Source organism: Cajanus cajan, chromosome 4 (genome assembly GCF_000230855.2).
Source record: "Cajanus cajan strain Asha chromosome 4, NIPB_CcT2T_4, whole genome shotgun sequence".
Lineage (NCBI taxonomy): Eukaryota > Viridiplantae > Streptophyta > Magnoliopsida > Fabales > Fabaceae > Cajanus > Cajanus cajan.
The window spans coordinates 3,196,390-3,208,846 of record NC_138520.1 but is presented as its reverse complement, the minus strand read 5'-3'; the positions used below and the strand labels follow the sequence as shown (position 1 = coordinate 3,208,846).

Below are 12,457 nucleotides of genomic sequence, written 5' to 3'. Positions count from 1 at the left end.
TAACATTATTCTTTCGCAAATTAAATATTAAAATAGTAAAAAATAAATAAATGTAATTTAGTTAAAATTTTAATAAATGAAAAGACAAAGAAATAATTGTACAATTTTTTGTTAAACTTGTAACATTATTCTTCTATAAATTAAATATTAAAATAGACATAAATTAAATGTAATTTGACTTAATTTTTGCAAAATGCTAGTCATTAATTGTTAGCTAACAATACATAAGGGCATCTCATGTTTTTGTTAAAAAAATATATGAATGAAATAAGTTAGTAAATTATTATTTAAGTTTAAATATTTTTATTTTTTTTAAATTTAGAATATTTTTTTTGTCTCTTAAATTTAAAATTATTTTTTTAATCTTGTAAATTCAGAAAATTTTATTTTAATTTTTATGCTTAATTTTTGTTTGAATATATTAAATATTGTCCTATAAAATCTACATGTTAATATTATTGTCGGTAAAAATATCACATTAATCTCTATTAATAATACATAAATGTCTTAATTTATCACATTAATTATATTATTGATAGTCTGAGAAATTAAAATAATATTTAAAAAAAACTAAGAGAACTAAAATGATTTAATTTTAAATTTGATAGATTAAAAAGAAAATTATCTCATATTTAAAAGATTTAAAAACATATTTAAACAATAATTTATTTATCATTATAATAAAGTGACATTTTTTCATTACCCAATTTCATTTCCAATTTATCTTTGTAACTATTTTGTAATTTTTTTTGTTGGTTTCTCTGAATTCAACACCAAATCTAGACACTTTTTTAATTAACTACCAACTTTATTTAATTTTTATTTTTAAAAAATAAGAGAGGAATGAAGGGTCTCTTATCATCTAACTATTATAAAAACAATATCATCTTTTAATATATATTCCTTTCATGTGCACATTTCCTTTGTCATTTTTACCTTTTAATTATATTTATTGGTTAAAGGATAAAATTGAAAATAAAAAGTTACGGAAGTTTGAATGCAAACTATAAAACTATGACAGTTTTTATTGTAAAAATAGTAACTTTTTTTTATTTTTTCACTTATTATGTTTTATTTTTTAAATATAAAGATATGAAGTGGTTTTTTTTTAGATATCAATAAAGTGAATGGTTACTCTTTTTTTTTTTAACATATCAACATTATTAAATATATTAATGGAGAAGAAACACTTTTGTACTTTTGTATTTTATTTAAATAAAAGAAAGAGAAAAGGAAAGTTATGTGAATAGTAAATAAATATAAAGATAATGTTGATTATAGACTGTGTGCAAAAGTGAGAGAAAAAATTTATTTAAAAAATAAATAAAGACATTTAAGAATAGAATTGCCTCAATCGAGTAAAGGCTAGATATGATCGGAAGTGAAAGTATTTATTTATATATTATTATAGATTATAAATAAATATTAACAAAATCTAACCTGATTAAAAGTAGACAATCACAATTTTTTATTAAATTAATTATTAATGATTGATGAATATTTTGCATCATCTAAATAGTTTTAAAAAAGACAAAAAAATAAAGAGAAAATAATAAGGATGGAAGGGAAGAATGAAGAATTTTAAAAAGTAAAAAAAATGAATAGACAAAAATAATTTGGATTGGGTTCCATTTATCATACACTCAATTATTTACATTATGTGGTTGTGAGTTTAGAAATAGGTGAGAAAAGAAATGGAGAAAAATAAAAAAGAGAAAAATAAGTAAATAGAATAAGTAAAAAAAATTAGGTGAAAATAAGATTATTTGATTTAAGAGAAATAAGTAAGAAATAAAAAAATATTATAAAATTATTTAATTTAAATAATACAGAAAAAATAAATATAATTAAAAAAATTACGATTTCATTCTCTTCTATATTACACACAATTTTTTTCTTATTTTTATTCATTATTTACTGGAATAATCAAAACATATTTATTTTATTACATTCCACATGCTATTTAAATACAATAAACAAATTTATAGTAGAATAGTTATTTATTTAAATAAATTACTATTTCAAACAAAATGTATAATTAGATGAGAGTTATTCAAATAAGGTTATCTTTTTATCCTTCATATATTCGAATAGAGGGTGGATGAGAGTTTGGATGGATACAAATATTATTAAAAAAACCCTCATTCTCTCTTCATTATTTATGCTTGGTTTTACTAAAAAAAAAATAGTAATGTGTATTTTAGTTTGTAAATTTCTCCAATAATATATTTCATGTTAAACAATCAAAAATTATTTCATCACATATTTTATTTGAGTTTCTATCGAAACAAACAATGTGTTTGCAAAATCTTTCCGCAAGGCAAAAGTTTTAGTTTTTTAATTTATTAAAAACGATAAAATAACTTTTAAAGGGTGTTGGATGATTTTTTTGCATGTATCTAAAATATTTTCGGTTTGGAAATATTATAAATAAAAAAAAGTAAAAGTGGGGTGAGGAAAAGAAAAACAGAGAGTGTGAATAACAGGGCCTGACGGCCTCTTTAACATTAACATGTGTACTGTGTAGTAGTCCAGTGTGACTCTGTGAGCAGCGCATCATCCCGCAGATTCGCCGCCACCCAGCAACGCCTACTTCAGTGGCGGACACGAACCTCAACCATGGCCTTCATCAAATCAACCGCACGCTTGCGTCACTCCCTCTCACCCATCCTCCCTCGCACCTTCAAACCATACTCTTCTTCACCCCTAGAACTTTCCGAACCTCAACTTCACCACCACACTTCCCAAACCCCTAACCTATCCCCCGAAGAAACCGCCATAGCCGACAAATTCCACGCCGCAATCAAAGACCACCACCGCCGAAACCCTAACGCCCCTCCTCCCACTCCCACCCTCACCATCCCCGAACTCTCCCTCCATTTCTCCGCAATCTCCGCCGCCCACCCAATTTCTCCAGCCGTCGCCCGCCTCGTCATCGAGAAATGCGCCGCCCCCCGCCACGGCATCCCCTTCCTCCAGTCCCTGGCGTTCTTCAACTGGGCCACCGCGCTCCACGCCTTCCCCCCCTCGCCGGATCCCTACAACGAGATGCTCGACCTCGCCGGCAAGCTCCGACAGTTCGACCTCGCGTGGCACGTAATCGACCTCATGAAGGCTCGCGGCGTCCAAATCACCGTCCACACCTTCTCCGCCCTCGTCCGCCGCTACGTCAGAGCCGGATTGGCTGCGGAGGCGGTGCACGCGTTTAACCGTATGGACGACTACGGCTGCACCCCTGATAAGGTCGCGTTTTCAATTCTCATTAGTAGCTTGTGTAGGAAGAGAAGGGCGAACGAGGCACAATCGTTTTTTGATTCACTTAAGCATAGGTTTGAGCCTGATGTTGTAGTCTACACTAGCTTAGTTCATGGATGGTGCCGCGCTGGTAACATTTCTAAGGCTGAAGAGGTTTTTAGTGACATGAAGATGGCTGGAATCCAACCTAATGTTTATACTTATAGCATTGTCATTGATTCCTTGTGCCGGTGCGGGCAAATTACTCGCGCTCATGATGTTTTCTCCGAGATGATTGATGCAGGGTGTGCTCCTAATGCTGTTACTTTCAATAGTTTGATGCGGGTTCATGTGAAGGCTGGTAGGACTGAGAAGGTCTTGCAAGTTTACAATCAAATGAAGAGGCTTGGTTGTGCTGCTGATACAATTAGTTACAATTTCATAATTGAGAGTCATTGTAGGGATGAGAATCTTGAAGAGGCTGTGAAGGTTCTTAATTTGATGGTGAAGAAAGGGGTTGCACCTAATGCATCCACTTTCAATTTTGTTTTTGGATGCATTGCTAAGTTGCATGATGTGAATGGTGCGCATAGGATGTATGCTAGAATGAAGGAACTGAAGTGCCAGCCCAATACTTTGACTTATAATATATTGATGAGGATGTTTGCGGAGTCGAAATCTACTGATATGGTTCTGAAAATGAAGAAGGAGATGGATGAGAATCAGGTTGAACCTAATGTGAATACTTACCGAATTTTGATTTCGTTGTTTTGTGAAATGAAGCACTGGAACAATGCGTACAAGTTAACGAAGGAGATGGTTGAAGAAAAATGCCTAAGACCGAATTTATCAGTTTATGAAATGGTTCTGGAGCAGTTGAGAAAGGCTGGCCAGCTGAAAAAGCATGAAGAGTTGGTGGATAAGATGGTTGCCAGGGGATTTGTGACTCGCCCTTTGTAGAAGTTGCTTGATCCTTCGCATCTTTGAGGTGAATAAGAGAACTTCCAAGTTTGACTATAAAATGGTGGTATTGTTTGTTAATCGCTACAAGTGGGGTTTTTTTATTAACCCCCGAAGTGTACCTTATTCTTTTTAATCTAGACGCTCTAGCCTCTACTTGTTATTTATACCCCAGTGTACAATGGTGGTTTAGATGATTAAGATCTTGGATGAAATTTTTTTCAATTTGATTAACTTGGCGGCCATGATTTATTATTTGGATGCTGCCCGAAATTTTAGGTGTTCATGAAGCAAATGGCACAAATGTTGTTTGAAGCATTTCATTGTGCTTGTAATTGAGGAATGTTGTTCTTGTCGCTGGGAAGGGTACTCAATTGAGTACTTGTTCTCGAATTGCAAGTTTGTCACATTTGCAAGGTGTGAAAACAATAGGGGGCATTTGTAAATCTTAACCGAGTCCTGGAGGTTTCAAATTTCTTTCATTACTCATTATTTATTTCTAATTACTGTTGCTATTTATTTTTAATGAACTCTTAAATTTTGCTTTAGAAGCCGTGGACTGATTCGATTGAATGAAACACTATGCACGTTACTAGTATGTCCCTGTTGTTGGTGGAGTTGCTAACGAGTTGTGCCATGTTCAAAAGGGATTGGGATGCTCTAACAAGTGGGAGGAGGTAATGCTTCTATCAGTTGCTAAACCAGCCACACAATCCTTGCCCAAATATGGTTCTCCCCGTCATGTTTTTACCAGATTGATAAACTCTTTCTTATTCTTTGGTAGCAAACCGTAACGTGAAGCTAAGCAAGTTACGATGCGTTTGCTGCCTGTAAGACAAATAGTTGCTGCTCTGATATGTCTAAAAAAAGTTATCCATTAATTATGAATCGAAATTAAGAGTAATTTATAAACTCTCTCTTTAACTTATCGAGACCTTTTTTCAAAGATAAAATTATGATGGTTAAAAAGTATTAAAATAAATAATATCTTAGATATAATGATTTTAATAATGATAACGGATTTACAGTCAGATAATTAACATTAAAATGAGGATTTAAGCTGCTTTTATTTTTTAATTTTAATTTTATTCCTTAATTTTAATTGAAAGACTTGTTTTGAAATATTAAAAAAAAAGTCTCATTATTTAAAAATTGAGATTTTTTTTTGTTCGTTGTTAGAGTATTTATCGTCGATAACGGTGACTAATCTTTTCGTTACATTATTTTAAAAGGTAGTCGTTACGTTAGAAACACCTCAAAGGATGAAATAGAAATTAAAATTAAAGATATTTTATAAACATTTTTTTGTCTTTAATTCACCAAAACATTTTTTTAAAATCAAAATCGTAACAGTATAATGAGTGTCAACGGACAATATTTTGGTTGTGATGATCTAATAATGATGGCGAACTTCCTGTGGAAACAGTTACTTTTCCGGTTCATATTAAAAAATCCATCTTATTTTCATTTCCAATATTTTTTACGATTGTAATATATTGAATTGGATGACGGCTTAGTTAGAAGTTTTTATGACATTTTGCAAGGCTTAAAGATTGTTATACGTTCTTCCAATATAATACTTTTTTTCAGTCTGATATATTTTCAAGGCTGTAAGACATAGACAGGTTCGCGGTAGAACACAGATTCTCTGCAGTTACTCATCTCTATCTCTACTTCCATTTTTTTGTTCTATGTTTGGGACAAAGCAAGTCAAAGGTTGGAGTTGAGTTGAGAGAATCAAATTCAATCTTGGTGCAGTGGCCGACTGTGGGAATGAAAAATTCCCCTGATTGCAGGGAATCCCGGTCCAAAAACCACATGGATCGAGATCCTCTACAGATTTAAAACAACTGCATGAGATTTCAGCCATACATATAATTTAATATTTGATAATTTTAATATATAAAGAGAAAAACTTAAATTAACGGTGAGATCAATAATTGCACGGGTGCCTTTGTTTTCTAAACTGTAGGTGGTCAATTTCCATAACTAAAGAAAATTCAAACGTATTTGAACCCGTCGTAATCTTTTTTCTTTTCCCTTCCTGCTCTATTCAGATTTAGCTATTCTTGCAATTAAATAATACCATTTAAGAGTTTCTTCTTTGAATTTTTTTTTTCCCTAAACTGTTTGTCAAAATGATTATATTCACGAACGTCGGGGAAGCCCATTATTCACACGTGTTGATTTAAAAGGATATGCACGTGTTCAATTAGATGGGTTCGAGTATGGTAACGCAGTAACGCGCCAACGCAACTACACAAGCCAGTTCAAGTATGGTTCTTAAATGTTTAATTTGTAAGTTTTTCTTATTAATTTTTATACAACGTCTGAATTAAAATATAAGTAATTACTTAATATATAAATTAATTAAAATTATAAATAAAATATGACAAGTTTCGCATAAATTTATCCGAACCCAATAAAATATAATGGAGATAAGGATGAGATTTAAAAATACAATCCTTTTGCTGTCAAAATCAAAATACAATCCCTTCTCATTAAAACTATAACCTTCGTTGTAGCTTGTAACGACAAAACTCGCGCCGCTCCCACCCCCATTAGGGCATATCTACTAGTGAGCTTAGCTACAATATTATATTTTTTAATTTAAAAGTGTTGCTAACTATTTATCAAGGAATTTTATTTTATTTTATTTTTTATAAAAGAGTTTAAGTGAGTTGGATTACGGTGGCTTATCAACATCAAGGTACAATTCAAAGTTGTATGAGAATTTCTTTTAGAATATGAGTTTGTTTATTAATTGACTAACCTTATTGACTTAAAAAAAATCTTACTAAAACTCAAGTTAATGATGCTCGGATTAGAAACTGAATAATATCATTGATGAGCCCCTACCTACGTCTATGAAGTTAAATTCTACCTCTGCGGAGAGATTTGTCCAGACCTTTATTGGTATCAACTGTTTAAATTAAACTAATTAGAAACTAATATATCATTTCTTTTAAATTAAACAAATATATGACAAAAAAAATCGATTTATAATTTATAAATTAAGTTTTGGGTTAAAGTTTGTAAGTTAAGAATAAAGAGTTTTATTTCTCCGAACAAGTTCACCTAAATCAAGTTGAATTAATTAATCGGGACTTAAGATACTAAACGTTTTAAAGAAAGAGGGAGATGACACAGTTGAATGAGTCTGTTTTAATTTGACTTGACTTACAAAGTAAGAGTTTAAAATTCATTAAAACATTGTGTTCAAGGTTAAGCTACGCTATAAGCGCAATTATTCGCATACCAAATAGTTGTAAAACACCTAATGAACAACCTTAAAAACATTGATTCTAAATGATGAAAAATTGAACGAATGAGTAAAAGTTATTTTCTATTAAAATATCTGTGTTTAGCACTGATTATTAGTACTTTATTATGTTGTACATTACAATATAGAGTTTTTATACTTTTACTTAATCACATATCGTTATTTTAAGATAAATTTATTAACTTTCATCTCAAATATTTTAAAGTATATATTAATAATATTTTTTATTTGGTTGATGGAGTAAATATTTTTACATTAACAATACATACAAATTTAAATCTTATTTTATTATTTATGTATTTATCTTATAAGTATTTTAAAATGTTTCATTACAATACAAACAAGTGTTTGATTCGGGTAAAACTAAATTTAAGTATTTCATATTAATAACCTGATAAAAAAAAGTTTCAGTATAATAATATTTTGTATATACTTACCAAATTACCAATAAATCTGTTAACATTAATTACTTTTAAAAAAATATGGAAATAGATTTTAAACGCGTTTCAATTATCGACAAGTAAAAACAATTTTCTTGTAAAATCCACGTTTATGTCATGATTCGAGTTGTCTTATTTTATTGAAGCCTTGTTTTCGTATACTTTAAGAAGCACATACCGCGTTCAATGATTAGATCAAAACTTAACAAGTCAGAAATAGACGAAATCAAGTGCGCAAAGGACAGCATGAAAAATTATTTCGGTAATAGGAACAAATTTACGAAGTTTAATAGTATCACGTTTTTTGATAAATATTGTGTACAGAATAAATATATATTTTATATGATTAAATTATAATAAACAAAATTATTAATATAGTATATTATAATTAAAAAATACAATAAGTAAATACTGTAAAATATATAAATTATATTTTGTATTTATAATGGATAATTTAATTTAATATAAAAATACCTTTTAACTACTAACTTTTTCTAATTATTATGATTGAATTTAGAAATAGAAATAAAAAAGGTAGATTTTTAACGGATAAATGGTTAAGAAACTTAAGTATACAAATATAAATAAATGATTGATAGTTTGAAATGTTTTGGGGAAAATTTTTGACTAATTGAAAGTGTGTTATGTGAAATGAAAGGTTTGATAAATTATGGATTCTAATTTATAATATAGAAATAAATTTCTTTTTACATTTATTAAGAATGTGTTTAATAAGGTATTTGATGTGTTTATAAGCTCTTTTAATTAGCTTAAAATTTATTTGATTAAAATAATCTTATTTTGTACACAAATTTATTTTAAAAATTTATAACTTATTTTTATAAGTTAATTGAAGTAGTTTATAATTCATAAATTCTTAACTTTTTCTCTTTCCTCTTTTAACATTATTTATTTACTTGAAATTTCTTTTTATTTATTTATTTTTATTTTAGAAATCATTATGTCTATATCTTAATCTCTCTTTTTATTAAATAAATAAATATGTCATTTTATATTAGTCAACTAACTTATCAATTAATTTTATTAAATACTTTCAATTTAATAAGTTAATTTATAAGCTTTTGACTTCTCAACTAGTTTATAAATTTTCAGTCATATGAGTTAATTTTACTAAAAATAACTTAAGTGAAATAAAACAGAAGATTAATGAATTAAAAAATGATTTAATTGAATATGATTATATTTTTTGAAGTTGAATATTTAATATTTAATATTTTTAATCCTTGTACATAATATTAACGAATGACTGCAGTAAAATATATATAAGCAATATAAAAGCCATATTCTTGTACAATTTTATATAATGTTTAAAATATAAATTAATTTAAATACATTAGTTTAAAGGTTTTTTAAACCGTCATTTAATCATAGCTTGTCATGTTTGATAAAATTATTAATTTTTGTATATAAAAATTAGTATTGCATTTTTATAGAAACCATAGGTATCTTTTATAGGAAACATGATATTCGTGTTGAGTAAGATGATTATGAAGAAAAAAAATTACCTCTAAATATTTAATGTATTTACATATTTCCAACTTGAATCAAAAACCACTAATTAAGCATACAATAATCTCATGTTTATCAATTCGCGCGTTTGACAATTATAATAACTACTTAAAAATTTATACTCATATACATGCTTATTAATATTTATGATTCTTGAAGCTTAATTTTTCATTTACCATCAATATATAGTTTTTTTATTCATTGATCCAAAATCAGTTTTGATATGATTTTTTTATAAATAGTTATTATAAAAATTAGGCTTTTTGACCAAAGTGGGGTCGTTGATCAAGTTATTTACGTAAATGGGGCTGTTTTGAATTTATTTACGCCTTTGGGGCTGTTTACAACGGTGTCGCTATGGCCCATAGCGACACCCATGCCACGTGGCTTTTTTTTTTTGCGTAGGGATGGCTGGAATGAGCCACAACAGTGTCGCTATGAGCTGGACCAACACAGTTTGTGAGCCAACAAAGATGGTGTAGCCCATAGCGACACCATTTAAGAAAAAAAATGAAAAAACCTAAAATAATTTAAATGTAACCTTAAAATAATCAACTGAGTATACTTATTATATATTTATAAAAATAAAAAATATTTATTTTCAAAATTTTCGTTTTTTTTGGGTTATTGGGTTTTTTTTTTCTCCAGATTTATTGTACTAGTTTTTTTTTCTAAAAATTATTTTGTAACTCATTTTTTTTGTATTTTTTATTATCTCCATTTATATAAATACATTCTGTTCCTAGAAATTTTTTTTTTCATTTTTTATTATGCACTATATACAATTTTTAAATAAAATATATCTGTTAAAAATTATTATATACTCAACATTCTAGTAAATTATTTTACAAAAATTTACTTAATTCCAATAAATTATTAACTTAATTTCTTTTTCCAAATTTTAATTTATATTATCAATTTCATATAAATATATATTTATAAATTTATTATTTCTATAATTTCTTTATTTTATACATTTTTTTTTCTTTTTTATCTATTTAAATATTTATAAAAGTGGCGCTATGGCCTATAGCGACACTGTGTCGCTATAGGCCATAGCGCCACTAATTTTTTTTTTTTAAATTATTAACTTAATTTATTTTTTACATTTGAATTTATTTTTTTAAGCCGTTTGGTGGCGCTATGGGCTATAGAGACTTTATTTAAGCCGTTTAGTGGCGCTATGGACTATAGCGACTTTATCTATATGGCTTTCATGGCTTCCCTGAATTGAAAAAAATGCCACGTGTCACCGGTGTCGCTATGGGCTATAGCGACACCGTTATAAACAGCTCCAAAGGCGTAAATAAATTCAAAACAACCCCATTTACGTAAATAACTTGGTCAACGACCCCACTTTGGTCAAAAAGCCTAAAAATTAATAAACTTATTATATATAAATTGAATTACAATTTTCAGTACATATATTGTTTATTGAAAATAATACAATATTTTATTTGTCATTTATAAATAAAATAAATTAAACATCTTATTCGATTCTCATTTTAAACATAGAGTTAAAATTAGAAGAACACCTTATTAAAGAACCGATCCGATGAGAAGTTCCTTATTAAGATAAAAACATAAGATGAAGAAAAAAGGACACCCTACTACATTAATTACAATCTGTTTCAGTGTTCCTACTTAATGACTCCAAAAAATTCCAAATGACACTTAGCATTTATAATAAATAATATATGTGGTGGTTATGTAACTTAAAAAACAACAATAATTATAGTTATACAACCTACGTTATTGGCCGAAGCAAATAGATTTTTATTTTATTTTATTTTATTTTATCTTTCTTCCGAGTCTCATACTGCTTTTCTTTGACCAAACCCTTTCTCCGTTTCCCTTACCCACCTTTCTTGACAAAATCAATTATTAATAAACAACTCTGATATAACAATGTTCCTTAATGTACTAGTTCCACCTTTGACCTCTATGACAATCCAACATATATAAGCACATTCCACCCCATTAGAAGTTAGAACACACCAAAGTGACCAAACATCAAATTCATTCCAACTCTTGCAAGATTCTACTGATCTTTCACAATAAGGATAGTCTTATCCATGGAGAAACAACTTAAGCTGAGGAGCAAAATCTTGAAGGCACTTCCAAAAGCAGTTGCAGCAGTCACTGTGACATTTCAAAACCCTCCATTCAGCCCTGGCAGGGACCACAAATCAAAACCTATGGTATCCATGATTCCCCACGAAGCTAGAAGAAAGTCACACGATAGGGGCCATAATGGCATTGATGAAATTTATTCTCAAGAACCCACTTCACCAAAAATCTCCTGCATGGGACAGATCAAACACAAGAAGAAAGCCAAGGGTAAGAGCACGTGCACGTCCATACCAAAGAAAACGAAGAACGTTGCTAGCAATACTTCCCGAGACATAGAGGTAAAGAAGCACGTTTCCACGTTTCAAAAGATGCTATTGTTCAATGGGGCGAAGCCAAAATCTGAGGGGAGAAAATCCAACGCTTCTGCTCCCGGAGATATTGACAAGGATGCTGCAGCACGTGCACCGCACGTGAGTCAGATGAGAAGGTTTTCAAGTGGACGTGACGCTCTTGCTGATTTTGATTGGAAGGTGGCGCAAGACGAAGAGGAAATTGATTACTATTCGGATGAGTACAGAGTGGAGAGTAGTGATGGTGAAGAAGAGGAAGAGGTTATGATTCCTTTCTCTGCACCCATTTTGGTTGGTCATGGTCATGCGTGTGACCTTAATTTGAAGCCACGAAAAGAAATCAACCTATGGAAGAGAAGAACTATGGCTCCACCTAGGCCTCTCCAATTAGACAGAGCAAACTGATTATTAATTAGCTTACGATGATGAATATTTGTTCTTTCAATTTTTTAATTCCTTTTGTTTTTTGGTTTTGAAACATTTTATGTGCAGAATCCCAGACAGATTTAATTAGATAGAGCAAAAAAATGTAATATATATGATAAGCAACATGGTATATGGCATCAAAATTACGATTTGTATGAGTA

At 29.5% G+C, this 12,457-nt stretch overlaps 2 protein-coding genes across 2 annotated transcripts; both read left to right on the top strand.

Annotated features, from left to right (window-relative positions):
• The first annotated feature begins 2,456 nt into the window (after window positions 1–2,456).
• On the top strand, window positions 2,457–4,697 carry LOC109803034 (Pentatricopeptide repeat (PPR) superfamily protein). The gene has a single exon (XM_083073930.1). It carries the CDS (start codon window positions 2,620–2,622, stop codon window positions 4,192–4,194), a length of 1,575 nt encoding a protein of 524 aa, XP_082930056.1. The 5' UTR covers window positions 2,457–2,619; the 3' UTR covers window positions 4,195–4,697.
• A 6,726-nt stretch (window positions 4,698–11,423) lies between these two features.
• LOC109802888 (uncharacterized protein At1g76070) lies at window positions 11,424–12,457 on the top strand. The gene has a single exon (XM_020364297.3). The coding sequence runs from the start codon at window positions 11,523–11,525 to the stop codon at window positions 12,273–12,275; it is 753 nt and encodes a 250-aa protein (XP_020219886.1). The 5' UTR covers window positions 11,424–11,522; the 3' UTR covers window positions 12,276–12,457.

What these genes read in the sequence shown, in the direction of transcription:
- LOC109802888 (XM_020364297.3), top strand. Translation starts at nt 11,523, where the DNA reads ATGGAGAAACAACTTAAGCTGAGGAGCAAAATCTTGAAGGCACTTCCA.
- LOC109803034 (XM_083073930.1), top strand. Translation starts at nt 2,620, where the DNA reads ATGGCCTTCATCAAATCAACCGCACGCTTGCGTCACTCCCTCTCACCC.